At 38.1% G+C, this 20,117-nt stretch overlaps 2 protein-coding genes and 1 long non-coding RNA gene across 5 annotated transcripts; all 3 read left to right on the plus strand.

Annotated features, from left to right (window-relative positions):
* Positions 1 to 3,479: 3,479 nt before the first annotated feature.
* LOC147538145 (peroxidase 72-like) lies at positions 3,480 to 5,552 on the plus strand. Its single transcript, XM_086640996.1, has 4 exons — positions 3,480 to 3,804; positions 4,081 to 4,272; positions 4,357 to 4,522; positions 4,960 to 5,552. Exons 1-4 carry the CDS (start codon positions 3,562 to 3,564, stop codon positions 5,373 to 5,375), a joined length of 1,017 nt encoding a protein of 338 aa, XP_086497122.1. The 5' UTR covers positions 3,480 to 3,561; the 3' UTR covers positions 5,376 to 5,552.
* A 2,196-nt stretch (positions 5,553 to 7,748) lies between these two features.
* MED21 (mediator 21) lies at positions 7,749 to 12,050 on the plus strand. 3 transcript variants are annotated; one of them, XM_086643628.1, is made up of 5 exons: positions 7,749 to 8,278; positions 8,542 to 8,762; positions 10,976 to 11,053; positions 11,134 to 11,185; positions 11,719 to 12,050. In XM_086643628.1, exons 2-5 carry the CDS (start codon positions 8,556 to 8,558, stop codon positions 11,793 to 11,795), a joined length of 414 nt encoding a protein of 137 aa, XP_086499754.1. In that variant the 5' UTR covers positions 7,749 to 8,278; positions 8,542 to 8,555; the 3' UTR covers positions 11,796 to 12,050. The 3 variants fall into 3 exon arrangements, with proteins under 3 accessions (XP_086499754.1, XP_086499756.1, XP_086499755.1); XM_086643630.1 differs by having other exon boundaries at positions 8,095 to 8,278; positions 8,549 to 8,762; XM_086643629.1 differs by having other exon boundaries at positions 8,105 to 8,278; positions 8,552 to 8,762.
* Positions 12,051 to 14,542: 2,492 nt separating this feature from the next.
* On the plus strand, positions 14,543 to 16,882 carry LOC147538147 (uncharacterized). Its single transcript, XR_015225906.1, has 4 exons — positions 14,543 to 14,731; positions 14,803 to 14,861; positions 15,540 to 15,613; positions 16,670 to 16,882. It is a non-coding gene; the product is annotated as an uncharacterized LOC147538147 (long non-coding RNA).
* The last annotated feature ends 3,235 nt before the right edge of the window (positions 16,883 to 20,117 follow it).

The following is a 20,117-nucleotide window of genomic DNA, read 5'->3' on the forward strand; positions in this document are numbered from 1 at the left end:
AAAAAAACCTACCTTTGATTGATAAAAAATCTTCACAGTTGAAATTAGGGTTTCTTTGTGTAACTTCCTTCTTCAATAAAAAAAGGTGGTGGTTGTGATTTGGGAATGAAATCAGGTGAAATAAGGTGGATTTTTCGTCTTCTCTTCTTTAATGGCTGGTGGTTTTTTTGGACTTAATTTGTTAGGTTTTGGCAGAGGGAACGGTTTTGGAGAACGGTTTTGGAGTAAAGAAACTGATTTGAATAGGCGTGGGAGATAAATTTATGGGAGATGGGACAAGCCAGCAGCAACAGTCAGATCAACTCACCTCATGACGCACGCATCTTTCGAAATTTTCAGAATTTTTCGCGTTTCCCGGGCAAATTTGAGTGGCATCTTTCGTAAATTGGATAAACTATCAAGGGTGTTACGGTAGTTTCCAATACGGGTTTGACGCGTTGGACATGCTTTATATTTTCGGTCATTGATGGACTGGGCTCTTATTTTGGGCCCAGTTTTGGGCCTCTCGTCCATTCCCTCTTTTTTGAAAGATCTTTAAAGATTTGGGTAGATTTTTTTGGATGATAATTTCGTAATTTCGAAAAAATCTCAGCCCTTTCCCGTAATTTTGCCCCCTACTCTGACGCCTTGGACCTGCCCCCAAAATGTTGGTATGATGCCTAAGGTTCTTTCATTTCTGTTTTGGTTTTGGGTCTTTGCCCCAACCCCTCGTCCTATGATGGATCTGCCAGTGGGTCTGTGGGTGTAATAGTTCTGGTCAAAATTAATCAAGGTCAAATCTATATTGTTCTGAAGTCCTAGCTAACATCAGTTCTCTGTTGTATGACTCCTCTTGATAGGTAATCTTGCAAAAAGTTTTGACATTGTCGATTAGACAATGGGTCAAAGAGACAAAGTTAACTAATATTCCATCTAATCAAATTTTTGATGAACTTAAAATAATTAATTAGCTTTGACAAATTAGTGGAGCAGACCTCCTAACTTTCACCTATTTCAAAACCCTTCTCCTACTTACTCTTTTGGACTACAGTTCAGAATACAACATAGAAATCTCCTGCACAATTTTAATCAGGGCTATGTCTTTTAAACTCCCCAATTTGGGACCAACTACCTATTTTGATCCCTAAATCTGATCGGTTTCCTTTTTGGCTCTCAATTGGTTGGGGTGGATGAAGCTGGAAGCAATGGTGAAGATGGAAGAAATGATGGTGATGGAGAGAGAATAGAGATAAGCCGAGGCAGATCCAAGATTTGGGCCCGGGGGTGCGAAGTTATAAACCAAAGGAAAAGTAATTCTAAACACAATAATTAACGAGACAAGAATCATCAACACAAATACATTATATAGTATAGAGCATTATGGATGCATATGGAATCAAGGGCGAAGCCAAAATTTTACGTTAGACAAAGTTGACCACAAATTAAAACTGTATGAAAGAAAAGTCGATTCCTATAATTAATTTTGGAGAAGACAATTTCTAGTGTTGAATACAATGAAAACAAAAGGTGTAAATGAGGCATTTGAACTTAGGACCTCTTGTGCTTCATCCAGACCAAGAACTACTACGCTACAACTCTTTTTATAATGGAGCAATATACATACATAAATATGTGTACATCATATTTTTTTCTAACTAATATTACTAAAAAGGGGGATGGAGCCAGTGGAGCAGCCGCACCCTCTGGATCCGCCCCCTGGACATAACAGAGTACGATGGTTGAATAGAGATATAAATATGAGATGGGAAGAGGAAAAAAATTGAGAAAATAACAACAAAATACATAAAAGATCTACAAAGATATCATAAAAGCAAAATTCGTAAATGGTACAAAAACTGAGGCCCGAAAAGAAGCAGTGAAGCACGGAAACAATCTGAGGCTAACAAAAATACTGACACAATTAAGGGTTAAAAAGGCCAATTGATCATAAATCGGGAGCTGAAAGAACATGAAAAATTCCAAGTTAGATATATTTATTTATTTTTAATATTATTTTTTAAAACAACTGTCTACTATTGTCCCATCCTTTGCGTGATTTGTATTCCTTGGTTGCATGCTCTGATCGGTGTAGAACAGTGTCATGTTAGCTGGATAAGTTGAAGAACTAATTTCATGTTAGCTGAAGTGTTAGAACATCAAATTAAATGCAATCCTTCCTCCAAAATGAGGCCAAATCTATTGAAACTGTTTCTTAGTTCATAATTATCGCCTCATGAAACTATAATATCAACCCTTTCAAAACTACCCTTGCGTTAGTGTCGTTGAGGATTTGAATTTCGAGCTAATGATTGCATAAAACCGATTCTATATGAATGAGATATTCACTACCTTCAAAGATAGGGTTTATATATTGGATATTTGATAGTCCCACATTTAGTATCTATTATATAAAACAGAAGGGAAAACGATGACTGGGACAAACATCTTTTTTTTTAAAAGGATATTATCTGGAAGCCCTTCTCAAAATTTAAATTATAGTCCTTCTTAGAAATGAAATAACCTATTTAAAGAAAAAATAACCGTGTCCTTAGAAAAAAATAACTAACTTAAGAAAAAAAGAAACAAAAGATATTTCAAGAGTTAAAAAAAATTAAAATCTCTATTAATAAAATAATAACTAATTTAATAAAAGGAAACAAAAGAAAATAATATCAAAAAATTACGATATCGAGAATATAACAATATTAAATAAAGAAAATCGGGTGACACGTTTAGAGATAGCGCCTAAACAATATATAGAACGACTCTAGAAGCACTGGGTTAGAATTTCGTCGCATTTGATTAATACAACTGTCCGTGCGTTGGGGCACGGGATTTACCCTAGTTAAAAATAAAACGTAAGGGCTTATAATATATAATTTACTCTCACATATTTATTGAGTAATAAATGACAGAGTGCCTTGTGTTGTTTGCACCACGTAAACCGCGCATGGGAGACACTTTGTCTGCACGGTTGGTACAGAAAGAATTGTAAGTTTATCTCTATAACTATAGAAACAAAGGATAATATAGATTAATTCTCTTCCGTATACTAACGAAGAACAACCTTACACAGAGAGATGAAAATGACAGATCTTTTTTCACAAAAAAAAAAAAATAGACTTACAATCTTTTGGCCAATTTCTTTTCTGAAATAAGTTCGGATTTTCTCTTTCGCCAAAGAAAGAAAAAAAATTGATTTTTGGCAAAATTTGCTATAGAGTTTTTTAAGTTGTAACCATTATGAGAAGAATAATTTAGGTATTGCCAACTTTTTCATCACATTGATTATTAGCAACAATCCTAATTAGAACCATAATTCACATTTTAAGCCATTAATAAATCTTTGAAGATGCCAAAAGAGTAGTTTTCTCTGTTCAATTTTAAAAGAATAACCAAGGAACCAACTTTCTAACTAAAAGTGGATTTGCTACCTGCTCTTTCCTTTTCCTTTGACCACTCTCCTATATATACACTTTACCTCACTAGTCTTTGTATTCATCTTTCAACACAAACATTCTTCTATCTGTCTATCTTTTAAGGTTACTAACCGAATTTGGTTGTAAGAGAGTTAAGGAAAAAATGGGTTTCTCTTTATCTACATCAATGTGGTGTCTCATGGTCCTTTCACTCCTTGCCTTTGTTCCTCTTTGCTTTTCTCAAAATATCAACAAGTTGGGTGGTTCTTTATACCCTCAATATTACGCACACTCATGCCCAAGAGCTCAAGAAATTGTCAAGTCTGTCGTTGAAAAAGCCGTCGCTAGAGAAGCCCGAATGGCTGCCTCATTGCTCAGGCTCCATTTCCATGACTGCTTTGTTAAGGTTTTGGTCTCATTCATTGGCCTCCTTTCTCTGCCACTATTGAACAACTTTACAAACTAGTCTTCTGTATGTATCGAATTGAGACCTATGCGTACTATCCCAATAAATGTGGGTGGTATTGTGGTAACATTAGCGTCTCTGCACTTTGTGTACACACACACACACACACACACACACACACACACACACACACACACACACACACATATATATATGTATATATGCCCTGACTATTTCTGCTCTATTAAACGAATACTTACCTTCTTTGAATTGCAGGGCTGTGATGCATCATTGTTGTTAGATAGTAGTGGTGTTCTGCTAAGCGAGAAGCGATCAAACCCAAACAGGAATTCAGCACGTGGATTTGAAGTTATCGATGAAATAAAATTTGCTTTGGAGAAGGAATGCCCACATATAGTTTCATGTGCTGATATTCTAGCTCTTGCTGCTAGAGATTCTACTGTTTTGGTATACATTAGGCAGCCATATAACTATTTTTTTTTTCAGTTTTCTTTTTGAAGTTGATAATGAGGTTTAATTTGTTTAAATTAGACTGGTGGTCCAAACTGGGAAGTCCCATTGGGAAGAAGAGACTCGAGAGATGCAAGCTTAAGTGGTTCTAACAACAACATTCCTGCACCTAACAACACATTCCAAACTATCCTTACTAAGTTCAAGCTGAAAGGACTAAACATTGTGGATCTCGTAGCCCTCTCTGGTAAAACAGCTTTTTTCCTTCTTTTTTTTACTTCATTATCCACAAATTATGCTCACTAAAAATGAAAGGCGTGCCCATTAGTAGGCCTCGACTAAGCTTAATGATAGGCTTTGTGCGGGCTAGCTACGGCCTAGGCTCAAAAAAATTTTGGGTTTATATTTAGCTCAGGTTAATCATCCAGGCTAACCTACCAATGGCCTTTGCACGGGATAACGAGGCCCAAAGGTCGTTGAGTTTATATCAATTAGCCGAGGTTAATCCATCCGGGCCAACCAGCTAATGGGCTTTGGATGGGCTAATTTGGTTCAAAGTTTTTCAGGTTTATACTAATTGGGACATGTCAATCCATTCATTTGAGTAGCCTCTGTAAATTACGCCCACCTTTGTGCTAGATGAATGAACTGATCTTATGGTCATATACATATCCATGAACACAGGGAGCCACACAATTGGAAATGCTAGATGTACCAGTTTCAGACAAAGACTATACAACCAATCCGGTAACGGGCAACCAGATTTCTCACTTGACCAATCCTATGCTGCTCAATTGAGGACCCGATGCCCACGATCCGGTGGTGACCAGAACCTCTTTGTTATGGACTTTGTAACTCCAACAAAATTTGACAACAACTACTACAAGAACATTTTAGCTTCAAAAGGTCTATTGAGTTCTGATCAAATACTTTTCACAAAGAGTAAAACTACAATGCAACTTGTGAAACAATATGCAGAAAACATGAATATTTTCTTCGATCACTTTGCTAAATCCATGGTTCGAATGGGAAACCTCTCACCATTAACGGGTTCGAAAGGAGAGATCAGGAAGAACTGTAGGAGGGTTAACAAGTATTAAGCTCATAAAAATCTAGTTATTATATATGTAATAACTTGTGTTTGAAGTGTATCCTTTTCTCTTCGTTTATGTTACTTTTCTACTTTGTAAGCTTGAAGTGTTTGCCATTGTTTTAAGAGGTGAGTTTGTTCTTGATGTTTTTGAGTTTGATTTGTGAAATTGAAAAAATTTCTCTTATTTGTTGATGTGTCATGAACTCATGAGATGAATCCCTTATGTTTACGGACATTTTGAGTTTGGGAAGTTCCAAATCCGTCTTTTTTACATGTTTACCCACTTTATGCATATGCAGTCTACACCTAGGGGTGGGAATCTGCTCGGACGCCCACGGGCAAACCCTCCTATTGACCGTTAGATTAAATCGTACCTATCGAGTGGACGGATTTGGAGAATTTGGTGCCCGCAGCCCGCCCGAGCCTGTTAGACTCGGGCATCCGGCTTTTCGGGTAACGGGCTCTCCCATGTCAAAATTTGGGTTTTCACTTTACATTTTATGTAGAAGTCCCCAATCTTCAGATAAAAGTTTCCAACCAATGTGGAACTAATAACTTAACAAGTATTAGTTCACCTTCCATCATTCCTTCCCTTAAGTAAAAGTTCCCAACTCCATTCTAATTCTAAGTAAAAGATGTGGGACTAATAACTTCAAACTGTTAGATCACCTTGAATCCTTCCCTTCCATTCAAAGTTTTAGAACTCCTCTTCCCTTCCATTCAAAGTAAAAGGGGTAGGTTATATATAACCTCTTCCTTTACTTCACAAGAAAAAGTGCTTCACGGGCCAAAAATTTGGGCAAGCTCCAACTATTTAGTCCCACATTTGTGGATCAAAGATGAAGGAGCAATAGGAGAGTTCGTATATATAACCTCTTTCTTTCTTCACAATACAAGGCTCTTTCAAAAGCTAAAATTTGTACTCTCATAAACTATTTAGTCCCACATTGTTAGTGTTGAGGATGAAGAAGAAGGGGAGAAGAAGAAGGGGAGAGGTTATATATAACCTCTTCCATTACTTCCTAATCCATGGCTTTTGAAGGGCCAAAATTTAAGTAAGCTGTAACTATTTAGTCCCACGCCATTAGTTTAAAGATAAAGGAGCAAAGGGGAGATGTTATATATGTATAACCTAAAGGCCAAAATTATTTACTCACAAGTTGGATCATAAAAACCTAGGCGGGTGATCAGACGATTGGGAGTCGGGTAGTCGGGCATATCGGGTCGAGACTCGGGTAGGAGTCCTTGACCAAGTCCCACCCACTATAACCCGAGGTAAAAGGCTTGGTAAGCCCGAGTCGGGCTCTTCCCAGTCACCGGGTCTTAACCATCTGGGCGAATAGGGTCGGGTTTCGAGTTTTCGAACCGTTTTCACAACCCTATCTACACCTGTCTTTGAGTCGTGAGTGAAAATGGTAGAACTAATTTATATAAGGATAACATTTTCTATTATTATGCTAATAAATAATCTTTTTGTTTTTGACAAAAGCAATACATCAAGTCACTACATATTCATGATTGCATCACATTTATACATTATAAGAATGAAATATATACCTAACTAATATAGTACAACTTCATATTCATCATGAAAAACAACCCCTGGATTATAGATAGTACATGAAAGAAAGAGAGATAAGCTCCGAGTTGATGTACTGACGTTTCGAATAGTACATGAACAGGTTCGGAGATATTTCCCTCAACTACAAACAATGGCGTTTTGGATAGTACATGAAATATATAAGTTCATCCTGAGGTTGACCAATCCACTTAACTAGAATCTCCGTCTTCGGCCAATAATTCCCTTTTTGCACGACCCGTTCATCCGAGATAAGCTCCGGTTCGGGCATTGTTTGTAGTTGAACAGGTTCGGCTATTTTTGACTATTTCCTAAGTCTTATTCAAAAGGGATTTTTGGGAAATCTAATTAGGGTTTTACTCCAACTTAGTGTTCTATATAATGTGTATTAAGAGTTGACCAAGGTGTGAAAAAATCTCAAGAAGCTTTCAATATCTACAACATCAAATAGAGAAAGAAAGAGAGATAATTCCCAATCCTATCTATCTAGTCAAAGAAGAAGTATTCTTCAATCTAACCACTCTTAAGGAGATCAAGGTGATTGCTCGGTGTTCCAAGTAGAGAAGCTACAATTGGAGCTCCTGGTCTTCTCAATAGCGATTGGAAAGGTTCGAGGGAAAACTAGCGATTAAGGTAATCTTCAAACTAGTTGACTTAGTTATAATCATTAGCCCTATGCATGAGATCCTGAGGATACTAGTGTTAGACATTAGATGTCTGAGATTCCGCTAACAACACTAGGAGACACCATAACCCAACAACTTGGGCTTCAAGAGTCTTAGAGGGGGAAACATCTCTTAGAAGAGGTCTCAATCTAAGGTTTGTAATGCTAGATCTGGACCAGTTTCCGACAAAAGATTCCCCTTCGCCTAAATAAATGATGGAAATGAAGGGAGAGAGAAGAATAAGAAGGAAAAAAAGTAGTTGAAGGTCTTCGACCGGAAAGTTGCTGGGCGACGATCTTTTGTCGGAGAAGAAAGTAGATGGCCATTGCCTCTAATAAATACTTGGTCCACCTGTTTTGACCAAATCTTGGATGAATACTCTTTAATAATTCTGGGCATTGCCTATAAACTTCCCCGTAAAGTTATCCTACTAATAAATCTTTTTTTTTTTTTCTTTTTTTTTTTTTGTTGAAATACTAACAAATCTTATTCAGATTCGAACAAAGTAAAAAAAAAAAACATGAAAACCGCCTAAATTTCAATTCCATGTCGTTTCCTGTTTCAACATTTTTCTGGATCAAAAGTAGTCGTCAAAATCTGCTTTGATCAGTTTCTCTACTCCCGTGTCCCTCTTCAGCCGGTCCTGTCGCCTCTTCCAGTCGTCAGGTAAGTTAGGGTTTTCCATCTCTCTCTATATATGGGTTAGGAAATTACATATTTAGGGTGAAGATCTTCTATAATAGAAACAAACTAAAATTCTTTTGAACTAATTCATTACAATCTAGAAACGGTTTGACATTTCAACTTAGGGTTTTGCCTGGTAGTTGATTTGGGGCAATGGGTCTCTCAAAGCAGCTTTTTATATGAATCTCTTAACTCTATGGTTTTATGGACTTACTTTTGAAATACTTACCCATGGTGGATTGCAGTATCAAGAAGAAAAATGGACATCATATCTCAACTACAAGAACAAGTAAATACAATTGCATCCTTAGCTTTCAATACATTTGGTACATTGCAAAGAGATGCGCCTCCTGTTAGACTTTCTGCCGACTACCCAGAGCCCCCACCCAATCCCTCTGAGAATCCTGTTAATATTTCAGAGCAACCCAAGCTCATGAGTGCTGCCCTTGTTAAAGCTGCTAAACAGGTAATTTGGATTCTGTTGTTTAATACTTTGATATTGTCTATGTTTGAAAAAATGGTTGAGGCCTACGCTTCCAGGCGCGTCTGGAGGCGAGGCTTACGTATTTTAGACCAAGAAAGAAACGTACACATCTTTTGTGCAAGGCATACGCCGATGGAAGTAGTGATGGCGTATTGGCGTAGATGATGACCACATCCTTGGTTGATGATCTCATTAGGGATTTGTTAATGCATTACATTGAATATTGAGAAGAATAACTCTTTAGAATTTTATGTTTTGCCTTTCATTGTTGTTTTTGGGTTGTTTGGCAACACTGAAGACTTTATACTATGGTGTTAAAGTAGAAAAACTTGTTATGCTATGTTTGTACATAATTGATGTTTCCCTGGTTTAGTAAAATTCTCTCTGAGTAAGGTAATTAAAATCATGTCAGAATCATTCTTCCTTTTCGTGTTTGATGCTCTTTGCACACAGTTTGTAGAATCATCTGAATGAGTGATTAGATATCTGAACGACTTCTTATTTAAAGTAAAAAAACTATGTGAGAATGAACACCTTCAAATATGTGTTTTTGTTGCAAACAGCTGTGGAATTGATTAGAATATGTCCCGAGTTATGTCACTCTATGAAGAGAAAGTCGGCATTAATCCCCGACTACTCCCGAGTCCCCATCTTGCCGACTCGACGAGGGGTCAAACACCTAGTCCTGTGGAAGTCCGAGTAAATCCCCAACTCGGCCCGACTAGGACCGAGTCAACTAGTCGGGATTATTTAGCTAACCCTTTTTTTGGAAACTTTGAATTAATATATCAAAAGAAATGAAGAAAACTGAAAAAATGATGTTCAAATCGACAAAGGTGGGTTTAGGGTTTGCTCATTCAGATTCTTCACCCTTCCTCTCCCCTCCAAACATCATCCTAATTAGGCTGAAGTAATTTTGAAGTTCTCTTCCTCTCCAAACAAGATTCTAAGTTTCTCTCTCTACCTTCTCAATTTTTTTTACTACTCTACTCTTTCTCTCTAGAACCCAGATTTTGCTCTTTTCTCTAAACACAGATAAATGTTAGAATACTTCACTAATGTTGTAGAACTTGTTGATAATTAGATGTGTGCTTCTTAGGGATGAATTTTAGTGGTTATACTTCATTAAAGCGCAAATTGTTATATCTATAACTATATATAATTATATATACAAAATAAATTATATATTTATATTCTGAGACTAGTCCAGTGTAAATACGACTAGTAGCGACTAAGCCTAGTCCCGAGTCCGCTGACTAGTCCCCTTTGCCGACTTCTCCAACATAGATGTCACTATTGAAATGAAATTCGAATGAAGGTTTCGGTAGGAAATCCTATAATCTATGTATAGGTGTGTTTTACGGGCTCTTCGCTACATTTTTCTTTTCCTTAATTGTTGTGTCTGTAGATGATTTTTCTTGCCTCGTAATAATAAATCTAGACCAACTCTACACTGTCTACCCTTTAAGTTTGGTTTTTTCGAGGTTGTCTAAAATCCATAATGATCTTGATCAAATGATGATAATGAGCCGTTGGGTGGTCCAAACGGCAAAGTAGGTGTGTAGTGGGGAGTTACTGTAACACTAAGTTAGTGAATATTGTCGTCTGCAATTTATGAATTTATGTGGCAGTGAGTAGAATTTGTATACTAGGAATCTAACCCTCGGTACCGATACCAAATAATACTGGGGAGTTGTTTCTAAGAACTCCTGGAAGCAAGGTGTCTCCGTATAACCAGGGGTTGCTCCTTCTCCTTGTATGAAGTGGATATATGTGATTAATGCAGAAATGTCCTCATTACATGCTCTTGACCTAAGTTCTGATATTCTGAATCCACTGGGTGTAATACTCTCTAAAAACTTTCATGAAACATAATTATTGGAGAGAACCATCTATTAACAGGTATGTGAAAACGTAATTCTATTTGTTTCTCAAGAGTGTACACAACTACACTTATTTGTTATCATGTCGTTCTCCGGTCAGAAGGACTTTTTCCATCTTTTTAAGCAATTAAAAACTAAAATAGGAAAACCTCACATTTCAGATCTTAAAGTAGTTTAATTAATATTAACTAAAACAGTTTTGAAAGTGTTCCTGCCCTCTCCCAATTCATGGTTGGTTGCGGGTATCCCGTTTATTAGATGTAACAAGAGGCTGAACAAGGTTTAGATTTTGAACTTTCTTTTTATCTACAGTTTGATGCATTAGTTGCAGCACTTCCTGTGTCAGAGGGAGATGAAGAAGCACAGTTGAAACGGATAGCTGAGCTAGAGGTATGGTTTATGAGTTCACAGTTTTAGCTCTTTTTTTCTCTGAAGATAGTTTCTCTCTTATATCCAAACCCACTTTTCAGGCAGAAAACGAAGAAGTAGGGCATGAACTTCAAAGACAACTAGAGGCTGCCGGTAATCTTTCTACTTTCTTTTTGATCATTAGATAGTTTGAATGACGTCGAAGTAAGATCTGAAAACACCAATGAAGGGAGAGAGATCATCCATTACTTCACATTATTAAGCATTTAAGCCTAATATGAAGACCCTTTACATAATTCTTCTCGTAGCCAGAGGTCTATCCTTCAAAGCTTGTTGTTAGCTACGTTCAGTGATGAAACACCCATCTCAATACGAGCCATAGTGTCTTTGAAGTATGCACAGGAGGCTAGTAGTTTTCCTTGGCGTGTGCCCTAGACTAGCCTAGGCTTTTCCACCTGACGGATGCAATCTAGGCACCCGACCCACCCAAAAAGTCTTAACGATAAATAAGACAAGGTGTTACATTATAACCGAAGTATGGATTTTGAAGATCTCCCATATCAATGTGAGAGTGAATTACACATGAAACTTCTGGTTCACATCATCCAGGGACTCTCTCTTCCCCTTAATTACCTAGATCCGGTTAGATATAATTGTTGAAAATGTTTGTGTCTATTTCATTGCAGAAACAGAATTGAAGCAGGTTCAAGAGTTGTTTAACCAAGCAGCTGATAACTGCTTGAATTTGAAAAAACCCGACTAAAGAGCATATGGAAAAACCCGACTAAAGAGCATATTCGTATCTGGAGGCATAAGGTTTATGCCCCAAATTCAACAGTATACAAGTTCATATTGTCAACATTAGTAAACATATACACAAGTTTTGTGCTTAGTTTGTTACTTCTAAACTTCCGTATAGCCCTGTAAGGTAATGGTTTACCGTGACTGATTTTGTTGCCTGATTGTAATTTCTCGGTTTGATATTGGTTTTCCTATTATTACTTCGATTTAGCACAAATGTGGATTTTTTTCTCTAAAATGTCAAAAAATAGTTTTCTAGATATGATATAATGGAAGGGATTTTCTAGAGGTGATGAGCACAGATTGATTGCTAATCATTTTAACCACGGATCAGGTTTGGTTTAGTATGACTTGGCTAGTTTAGTTTAGTTGACTGGTTTCAATTGATTTAACAATGTTAAATGTTTTTTCTGTTAAAAATTATTTGAAGGAATTTAGAAAATTACGAGATGACTTGTTTTGAAATTTCAGAGAACTTGACCAACATTAAATCCGTGCAAAGGGACTTCTGGTGGTGGAAGAAGTGTGAGAATAGTTCCACATGGGAGAAGGGGTAACTACCAACCAAGAATATAATGTTTAGGTCCTCTCCATAAATTTTTAATTGGTTTTGAGTTGGATGACCATAAACTTAACATGGTATCAGATCTAGAGTCACATGTGCTCCACATCACCCGAAACAAAAAAACACGTGTTAGGCTAACCACGCCACATGTGAGGGGCGTATGAGAATAGTAACACATGCGAGAAGGGGTGACTAGCAACCAAAAATTTATTGTTTAGGTCTTCTCCACTAATTGCCAATTTGTCTCGAGTCAGATGACTACAAACTTAACAAGAAGAAAACCAAGGCGTTATGCCTCAAAGCTTGGTCTCTGTGCTGATCAAAAGGAAAAGAAAGGGAGGTTGATGGGCCTAAAAAGTTTCCTAAATAGGTCTACACCCGCAAGTGCACGGGTGTCAAGTTGTAATTTTCCGGGTTCGTTTCTCAGAGACTAAGTCAATCTATTCTGATTCCTATAACTAATTTGGATTTTCTTCGAAATTGGGGCTTTGTGATAAAATAATAAAAATAACAAACTTGATTAAAACAACTGAAATATAATTAATGGAGAAACTTATGAGGAGAAAACCTAGGGTTTCGAAATCCACCCTTAACGTGTATAAATCGTGGTTTCAGCCCCTGTTCTAGCCGTCAGGAGATCTTCCCTGATTGAACCTCTCTGTTTTTCTTTATACCCGAGAAGACCAAAAACTTCCTCTCCAAAAAATGTCAGCCGAATCCCAATCTGATTTTTTTCCCTAATCTTCAACACCCTCTCTCTCTAAATCGGATCAAACTCAATCTCGGTTTTGGATATTTTACCAAACAATTACTGTTCTCGGATAGATAAAGGTATCCGGCTCTTGTAACAACAAAAATCTTCATGATTTCTGGACTTCCTCTTTCTAGCATCTCTAATAAAATCCTCCTCTTTCCTTCTCTTAGAATAAAATTTTTTCATCTCTCTCCCAGCTCATTTTTTCTGTTTCCATTCTTCTTTTCAAAATCTGTTTCTATAATCAAGTCAAAGAGAAATGGTAACAAGAAAAGAGATAATCTCTAAGGCTTCATCTTTCCTTTTATCTCTCAAAGAATCTGTTTATCTATCTTTCCATTTCCAGGGATTGAAGAGATAAGAAGAGGATTCTCCTTCCTCTCACTGGAAAAAATCTCTTCCGAATCTTCTTTAACATACTTTATTTAAAATGCCAAGGAAAAGGAAATCTCAAATCTTGGCACCAATCAACGAGGATTTGCTGGCTTCTTTATTTTCACGTTGGCATTCAAAGGAATAATTTGGTGCATCACGGAGCAGCAAATTAAGATGAAATGACCGTCCAATGTTAGTCTCCCTTCTTTCTGTCCGTTAGATGTGTTCCGGGAGCACCAAAAATACTATGCACGCATATACCTGATCTCTCCACAATTTGACACCCGAATCATGTACCGCTATACCCCGAGAGCATACCGCGCGCGAGTATACTCGTGTCCGATCAGCGACACGTGTCCGTCTTGGTCTTTGATCGGTTGACTTTGACCAGAACTTTGACCTGGTATAACTCACTCATCCGGACTCGACCTCCGTTTTTACTCACGGGCTCGTCTTGGACAATACTTTTCAACCGAGTACTAAAATTTCCAGAACACCCTCACCTCGAAATGACCAAAATGCCCTCAAGTGTGTCTTTCTCTTGATTTTATTCGTTTTCGTGCACAACTTCTAAGAAGAAACCTGAGAAAGAGAAACACATAATTTATCAGAGTAACGACTCGAAATGGACTAACTAGTCCGAGTTAAGAGATCCAGATGGGACATTTTCATGTCTCATCAAACATCCACAAACTTAGATTTTGCTAGTCCACGAGCAAAAAAGAAAAAATAAAACCAAACCTAACTCACCACTTTCGTATGGACTCACGATTGCACTTAGCCCGTGCAACAAGCCGTTAAACCTCTAGGTTACCCTAGAGGACGAGTTTTGTCTCGTGAGGGTTTGCAGTGAATATACCCACAAAATTCGGTATTTCAAAATCCAGAAGGGTCAAGTCAAATCAGGGGCTATTTAACATTTGGGTTAAGTCAAATCAGGGGCTAAATCAGCAAAGAGGACAATTTAGGGGTTATTTTGCAATACAGCCAAATTCAGGGACCAAACAGGAATTTCGTGAAACTTCTTAAAAGAAAGAAAAATCAGAACTTCTTTCTCTCTCTGGTCGACTTTTCAGCAAGGCTAGGGTTTGGAGGAAGCAAAATTTGATCAAGAGAGGAGTTGGGATGATTTCAAAGGGGAATACTTGATTTTATCGAATTCAAGCATGAAGAGATGATTTAAGCATGGTTACATGGAATTTGGGTAAGAGATTTACTGTTTCTCTCTCTAGAACTCATTGTTTCTATGGTTTGAGTTTCAATTCGAATTTGTAGGAAATTTGGAAGGAATTGATGAAGATAGGAAGTAAACCAAAGACAACCTAGGGTTCAAGGTAACAAACCAATGAATTAGATGTTTTGATGTAAATATTCTTAATTCTAGGGTTTAAGGTTTATGGAATTTGGGGATTTTGATGATTCATGTTGTTTTAGGGTTTATCTAGTTGAGAATTATACAATTTTGATATAAAAGAAACTTTAGAGAGATTATGTGATATAGGTTATCGATCGAACGACAACTCGAGGGACTGAATTAAACCTACTGTCCGAGCCAATCTGGGATTGATATGTTGCTCCTACGTACTTTCATAAAACACGAAAGTCGTAGCTTAGGTTGTTAGCTTTCCGAAAAGGTATGGTACAAGTCATTTCGATATCGGACGAAAGAATTATGACTGTTTTACCGAACAGTGCGCAGTTAGGAAAAATTCTGCTTTGTTGTTCGTATTTTTGCAAACTTCAAAGGCGATTCACTCGGATTTTGGGGAATACATCTAATGACTAAATGTTAAGGTTATAAGTCAGTTCAAACAGTGATTGATCGACCCCGATTGGGCATGGTTATGAAGTTAGAAGATTGATCGGAATTCGGTTAACTCGAAGTCTTCCAAAATTTACGAGTTTCTTTTAGTTCGTATAGTTTCGTTGTTTTCTTTTATTTACTCTTTATGGTATACCACGGTTCTTATCAAAGAACCTAACGTATATTTCTTTTGTCTATGGTTTGGTAGAGGGGGAGCCGGAGCATTTCGTGGACGATTTGGCTACGGTTGCAGCGGAGGACGACTAGTTCCTGTACTGCTTGGTAGGGGTTCTGAATCCATTTCTCAGCATGGTTTTATAGATAATGAAATATTTTAGGTTCTACAGTTATATATGCGTCATTATAACTAGAGTGAGGGAGCATGAAACTCGATATTTAAGTGATGAATTGAAATATGCTTGAATTGTTTTGATGTGATGTGAGAAATGTTTTTCGAACTGTTTGCGAACTACTTGGGATTTTCTTGTATGTACCCGACTGCGGATTATGTCAACCTACGGGCACGTAGCCATTGAGGGTAGGATGACATGTGAACACGGGTGTAAACCGTGTGAGACCTGTGAGGTGGGCGACACTAGTCATGAGACCTGTGGGAGTAGAGTGCTTCACTTGCTGGTCATTGGTGCTCGTGCCTCTAGCTCGAGGCTCAGGGCCGTACACCCTGACCGCTCGTTGGGGAGGCGACATTGATTAGGATCCCTCTGCTTTGTGTGTGATGTGGCTATTGGTTGTTTCACTTCCGTGTTTGATAAGATAATGAATCGAATGTAATATGGTTTTGATATACAAAAGTAAATGGATTTTGAAAGATCGCATTAGATGCATGACAGGGTACCGGAGAGAGTAAGGTTCAGGTCCTACCATGGGTATTGGGGGACGGCTCTATTACTCGAACTCGGTGATCTAAAACGTATTTAGATACTTAAGGTATATATGTATCATGAGGTAAACTCTTCAATGATTGCGGAGTCCCTTAGTAGGAGAGGGGCTTATCGACTAGGGGTAAGTCTCTTTCTCGAGGAGACGTAGTGCATTAGCTAGTGCCTAAATGGGCTGGTACTATCTAACGCACTCTAGGTTCTCCTGAGGAACTCTCCTCTTATTGGGAGTGCACCATGGGTGGGCAGCTAATCACTGCTATTGCTTGCTAGATTAAGGAAAATGATTTTGTATATAGTATATATGGTAACTGGTTTGATAACTCGTTTTGTCATGATGTTTACAACTTATTAAATGAACTTTTGAAAATGTGATGGGTTTTGGATTGGTCTTCTACCAGAATAACTCGTGTCGGTGAGTATTCTAACCCCCTACCAGTTGTTAGTGTGCAGGTGCTTTGTCGTAGCCTCGAGGCGGAGTTGTATTCCAGCCGGTGATATTGTCTGACGAGGCTAGTGGAGTTATGTCGTTTTATATGGTTTTTCGTTATTTTCAAGTTATGTATTTATTGCAGAAACCAAACTCTAATATGTATATACGTAACACTTAGAGTTGTTTATAGATTGTATCGATGTTTATGAGGCGTTTGTATTTTTTGTGGTTCGGGTTTCGACCCGAAACTGAGTTGAGTTTGTTTAGCTTCTGCTTAATAGTTTATTTTTGTTTATGCGAATGTATGGTTTGCACGACAGGTTTACAGGTGCGACCGGTTCGATTTACAGAGGAGACTCTACTGGATTTTAGTCTCGTCTGTGAATTACCGGGGCGTGGTCGTGTCTATTTTGGGACACGGGGCGTCACAATCTTGAACTGGTTCAGTATCTAAGATGATGAAATTTATAGGAAAGATAAACTCACCAACTTTTATCAGAACATCCTCTACTATGCCACGTGGTCAACTGGAGAACTACAGAAGTAGGTTTTATTTCTCCTAAACCTAATTGTAAGTACACAGAGTAAGGGAGAAGGTTGACACTAGCACCTAGATCTAACAAAGCTCGCTCGATCTTATGGTCCCCTATAGTGCAAGGTAATGTAGGACTTCCTGAATCTTTGTACTTAGGTGGAAGGTTTTGCTGGATGATAGAACTCACTTGTTGAGTCAAGAAGACCTTCTTATGCACATTCATCTTACGCTTTCTAGTACGTAGGTCCTTAAGGAACTTAGCGTAAGCTGGGATCTGTTTAATTGCATCCAGTAATGGAATATTAATGTTGACTTGTTTAAATATTTCCACTATCTCCTCGAACTGAGACTTCTTCTTTGGCTCTACGAGACGCTGAGGATACGGGGCTCTAGGAATGTAAGGCTCAGGCACTACAAGTGGTTCCTCAGACTCAGGAGCCTTCTCGGGCTCTTCACTAAAGACTCTGGTTGGCATAGAAGACGGTTCATGATCTCTTTCACTATCTTCAGGAACTCCTACCTTATTATCAACTACCCTACCACTTCTAAGGGTGGTTACTGCATTGGCTTGACCCATTGGTTGTTTATCTAGTGTACTTTTTTTGTTTTGCTCCGTTTGACTAGGAAACTCACCTTTTTCTCTGTGGCTAATGGCTTCTAGCTTGGTTTCTAAAAGAATTATAGTCTGGGTGTTCATTTGCATAAATTTATTCATGGTCTCCTCTAAAGAGTCCTTGTTTTGAAAAGGATATTGGCTACTAGGTTGAGCATAAGGATTCCACGGAGCATTAAACCCAGGAGGGTTCATTGAACTATTAGGCTGACCTTGATTTTGACCCTCGGACCAGGAGAAGTTGGGATGACTTCTCCAACCTGGATTATACGTGTTAGAATAAGGGTCATACTTCTGATGATTGTCTTGCCTAGAGTTTTGGTAAAGAACATAAGCTTGTTCTTTTTCAGCAGAACCAAGAAATAGGGTACATTTGTTCCCTATATGAGAAGGGTTCCCACAGACGGAGCACGGATAAGAGGTGGATTCATTTCCAACACTCATGACCTGAGTGGGATCCTCCCTGAATGCTTTAGGCTGACCAAGCTTTAGGGCTTCTATTCTTCTAGCCATGGCAGCGAGTTTAAGTTCTGACTCATCAACTCTATAGATGCCACTTTTACTTGGAGTAGGATTTGCCCTAGTAGGAGGTCCTTTAGAAGTTTCCCATTGGTGGGATTTCTCAGCCAATTCTTCTAGAAATGTCATGCAATCATCAGCACTCTTACCGATAAACCCGCCATTACAGAATGACTCTACCATCGATGTAGTTGAATAATTTAGTCTATCATAAAGAATCTAGACTAGTCTCATTTTTTGAAAACCATGATGTGGACACTGTAGTTCAAGTTCTTTGAACCTCTCAAGATAGTTATAGAGAGACTCTCCTTCTTGTTGGACAAACTGTTAATACTTTGCCTTAAAGTGATAGTTTTGTGTTTAGGGAAGAATTTCAGAAGGAACAAATTGCTTAATTCTTCCCATTTAGTAATGGAATGAGGTTGTAAGGCATACAACCAAGATTTTGCTTTCTATTTTAAAGAGAAAGGGAACAACCTAAGTCTCAAAATTTCATCAGGCATATTGGGGAGATTCATAGTCCCACATATTTCTTCAAAATCCCTAACATGGTGGTAGGGGTTCTCGTTCTCAACCCCACGGAAGGTAGGGAGCATTTGAATAATGCTCGGCCTCAACTCGAAGTGAGTTGTGCAGTGGGGTAAACGTATGCTTGATGGTTGACAAGTTCTAGTAGGATTTATATAATCCCTGAGTGTCATAGGCTGATTTCCACCCATGGCTTGGTTCAGATTTTCACCCATATTGTCACTCAAAGAGAGATTCGCTAAAAGATTAGTTAAATGAGTTTCTCTACTAATGAAACGACCTCTCTTATCACGATATCTATCGGGCATAAACTAGAGCCCAATGACCAAGAATACTCTCAATTTTTTTTTTTCGAACAAAAGAATCACTGCGAAGACCCTAGAAGAAAGCAAGCACAAACAAGCTGACTCCACCAAGCAACCTAAACAAATTCTAGCAACAAGTTAGACTTTAGTTTTAGTGAATGGGTTTGTCAGATTTACCTTAAAAATCTAGGCAACTCCTACTTCGTAACAAAGCTTGAGCTATAATTGTTATGGGTTACTCCGTCAAAGTAATACGGTCAAACAATTCTTGGAGACAGCCGACGATGAACGTTATGATAGCCGTCCAACCTTGGGTAACGTTTCCTCTTCTCGAGGCGACCCGTGAAAGAATTGAGTGACACTTTCCTTTGAGGAATGCCCAAATAAAAATCGAGTCCCTAAATTGTTTCAAAGATCCTATGAGCTCGAAACCTTAGGGGCTAATGTCTAAATCAGAGTTTAGTTTTTAGGTGAGGTTTAGGATCGTGAATGTTGTTTACCTATTTGGGCAAGATAACGGTGATGAAATCCGTCTCCTATCTTTCAATTGGGTTATTGCCCTTACTAGAATGCTTATACTAAACAATTCGATCAAAGCAATTAGGCCTCACAAAACACACAATTACCCACTGACAGGGGCTTCGTGGGTGATTAGAGAAATTACCTCCCGTTCTAGACGGGCGATGACCTTTGCAGACGATCCAGGCCACTCTTCCCACGAGTGTTCCAACCCGAGGCTTCGTTTTGGTTTTCGGTTACAATTTATAAAGCCCTCCAATTTAGGGTCAAAACTTTAAAACCAAAATAAAAACTAGAAAGTCTAAAAGTCTCTCTCTCACCAAAAATAAAAAATATTAAAAATAAAACTGTAAATTCTTCTTCTTGAGCTCCTCTCCTTGTTGCGCCTTTTCTTTTGCTCCTTAGTGTTCTACACACCAAAAATGGAAAAGCAAG

Source organism: Eschscholzia californica, unplaced genomic scaffold (assembly GCF_041429995.1).
Source record: "Eschscholzia californica isolate CP2 unplaced genomic scaffold, dmEscCali1.0.p SCAF_5, whole genome shotgun sequence".
NCBI classification, from domain to species: Eukaryota; Viridiplantae; Streptophyta; class Magnoliopsida; order Ranunculales; family Papaveraceae; genus Eschscholzia; species Eschscholzia californica.

Excerpts from the sequence above, each read along its gene's own strand:
- MED21 (XM_086643628.1), top strand. The coding sequence starts at position 8,556 with ATGGACATCATATCTCAACTACAAGAACAAGTAAATACAATTGCATCC. Across the intron at positions 8,763-10,975 it reads TTGTTAAAGCTGCTAAACAG|TTTGATGCATTAGTTGCAGC; the intron begins GTAATTTGGATT and ends TTTTATCTACAG. Across the intron at positions 11,054-11,133 it reads AACGGATAGCTGAGCTAGAG|GCAGAAAACGAAGAAGTAGG; the intron begins GTATGGTTTATG and ends CCCACTTTTCAG.
- LOC147538145 (XM_086640996.1), top strand. The coding sequence starts at position 3,562 with ATGGGTTTCTCTTTATCTACATCAATGTGGTGTCTCATGGTCCTTTCA. Across the intron at positions 3,805-4,080 it reads TCCATGACTGCTTTGTTAAG|GGCTGTGATGCATCATTGTT; the intron begins GTTTTGGTCTCA and ends TTTGAATTGCAG. Across the intron at positions 4,273-4,356 it reads CTAGAGATTCTACTGTTTTG|ACTGGTGGTCCAAACTGGGA; the intron begins GTATACATTAGG and ends TGTTTAAATTAG.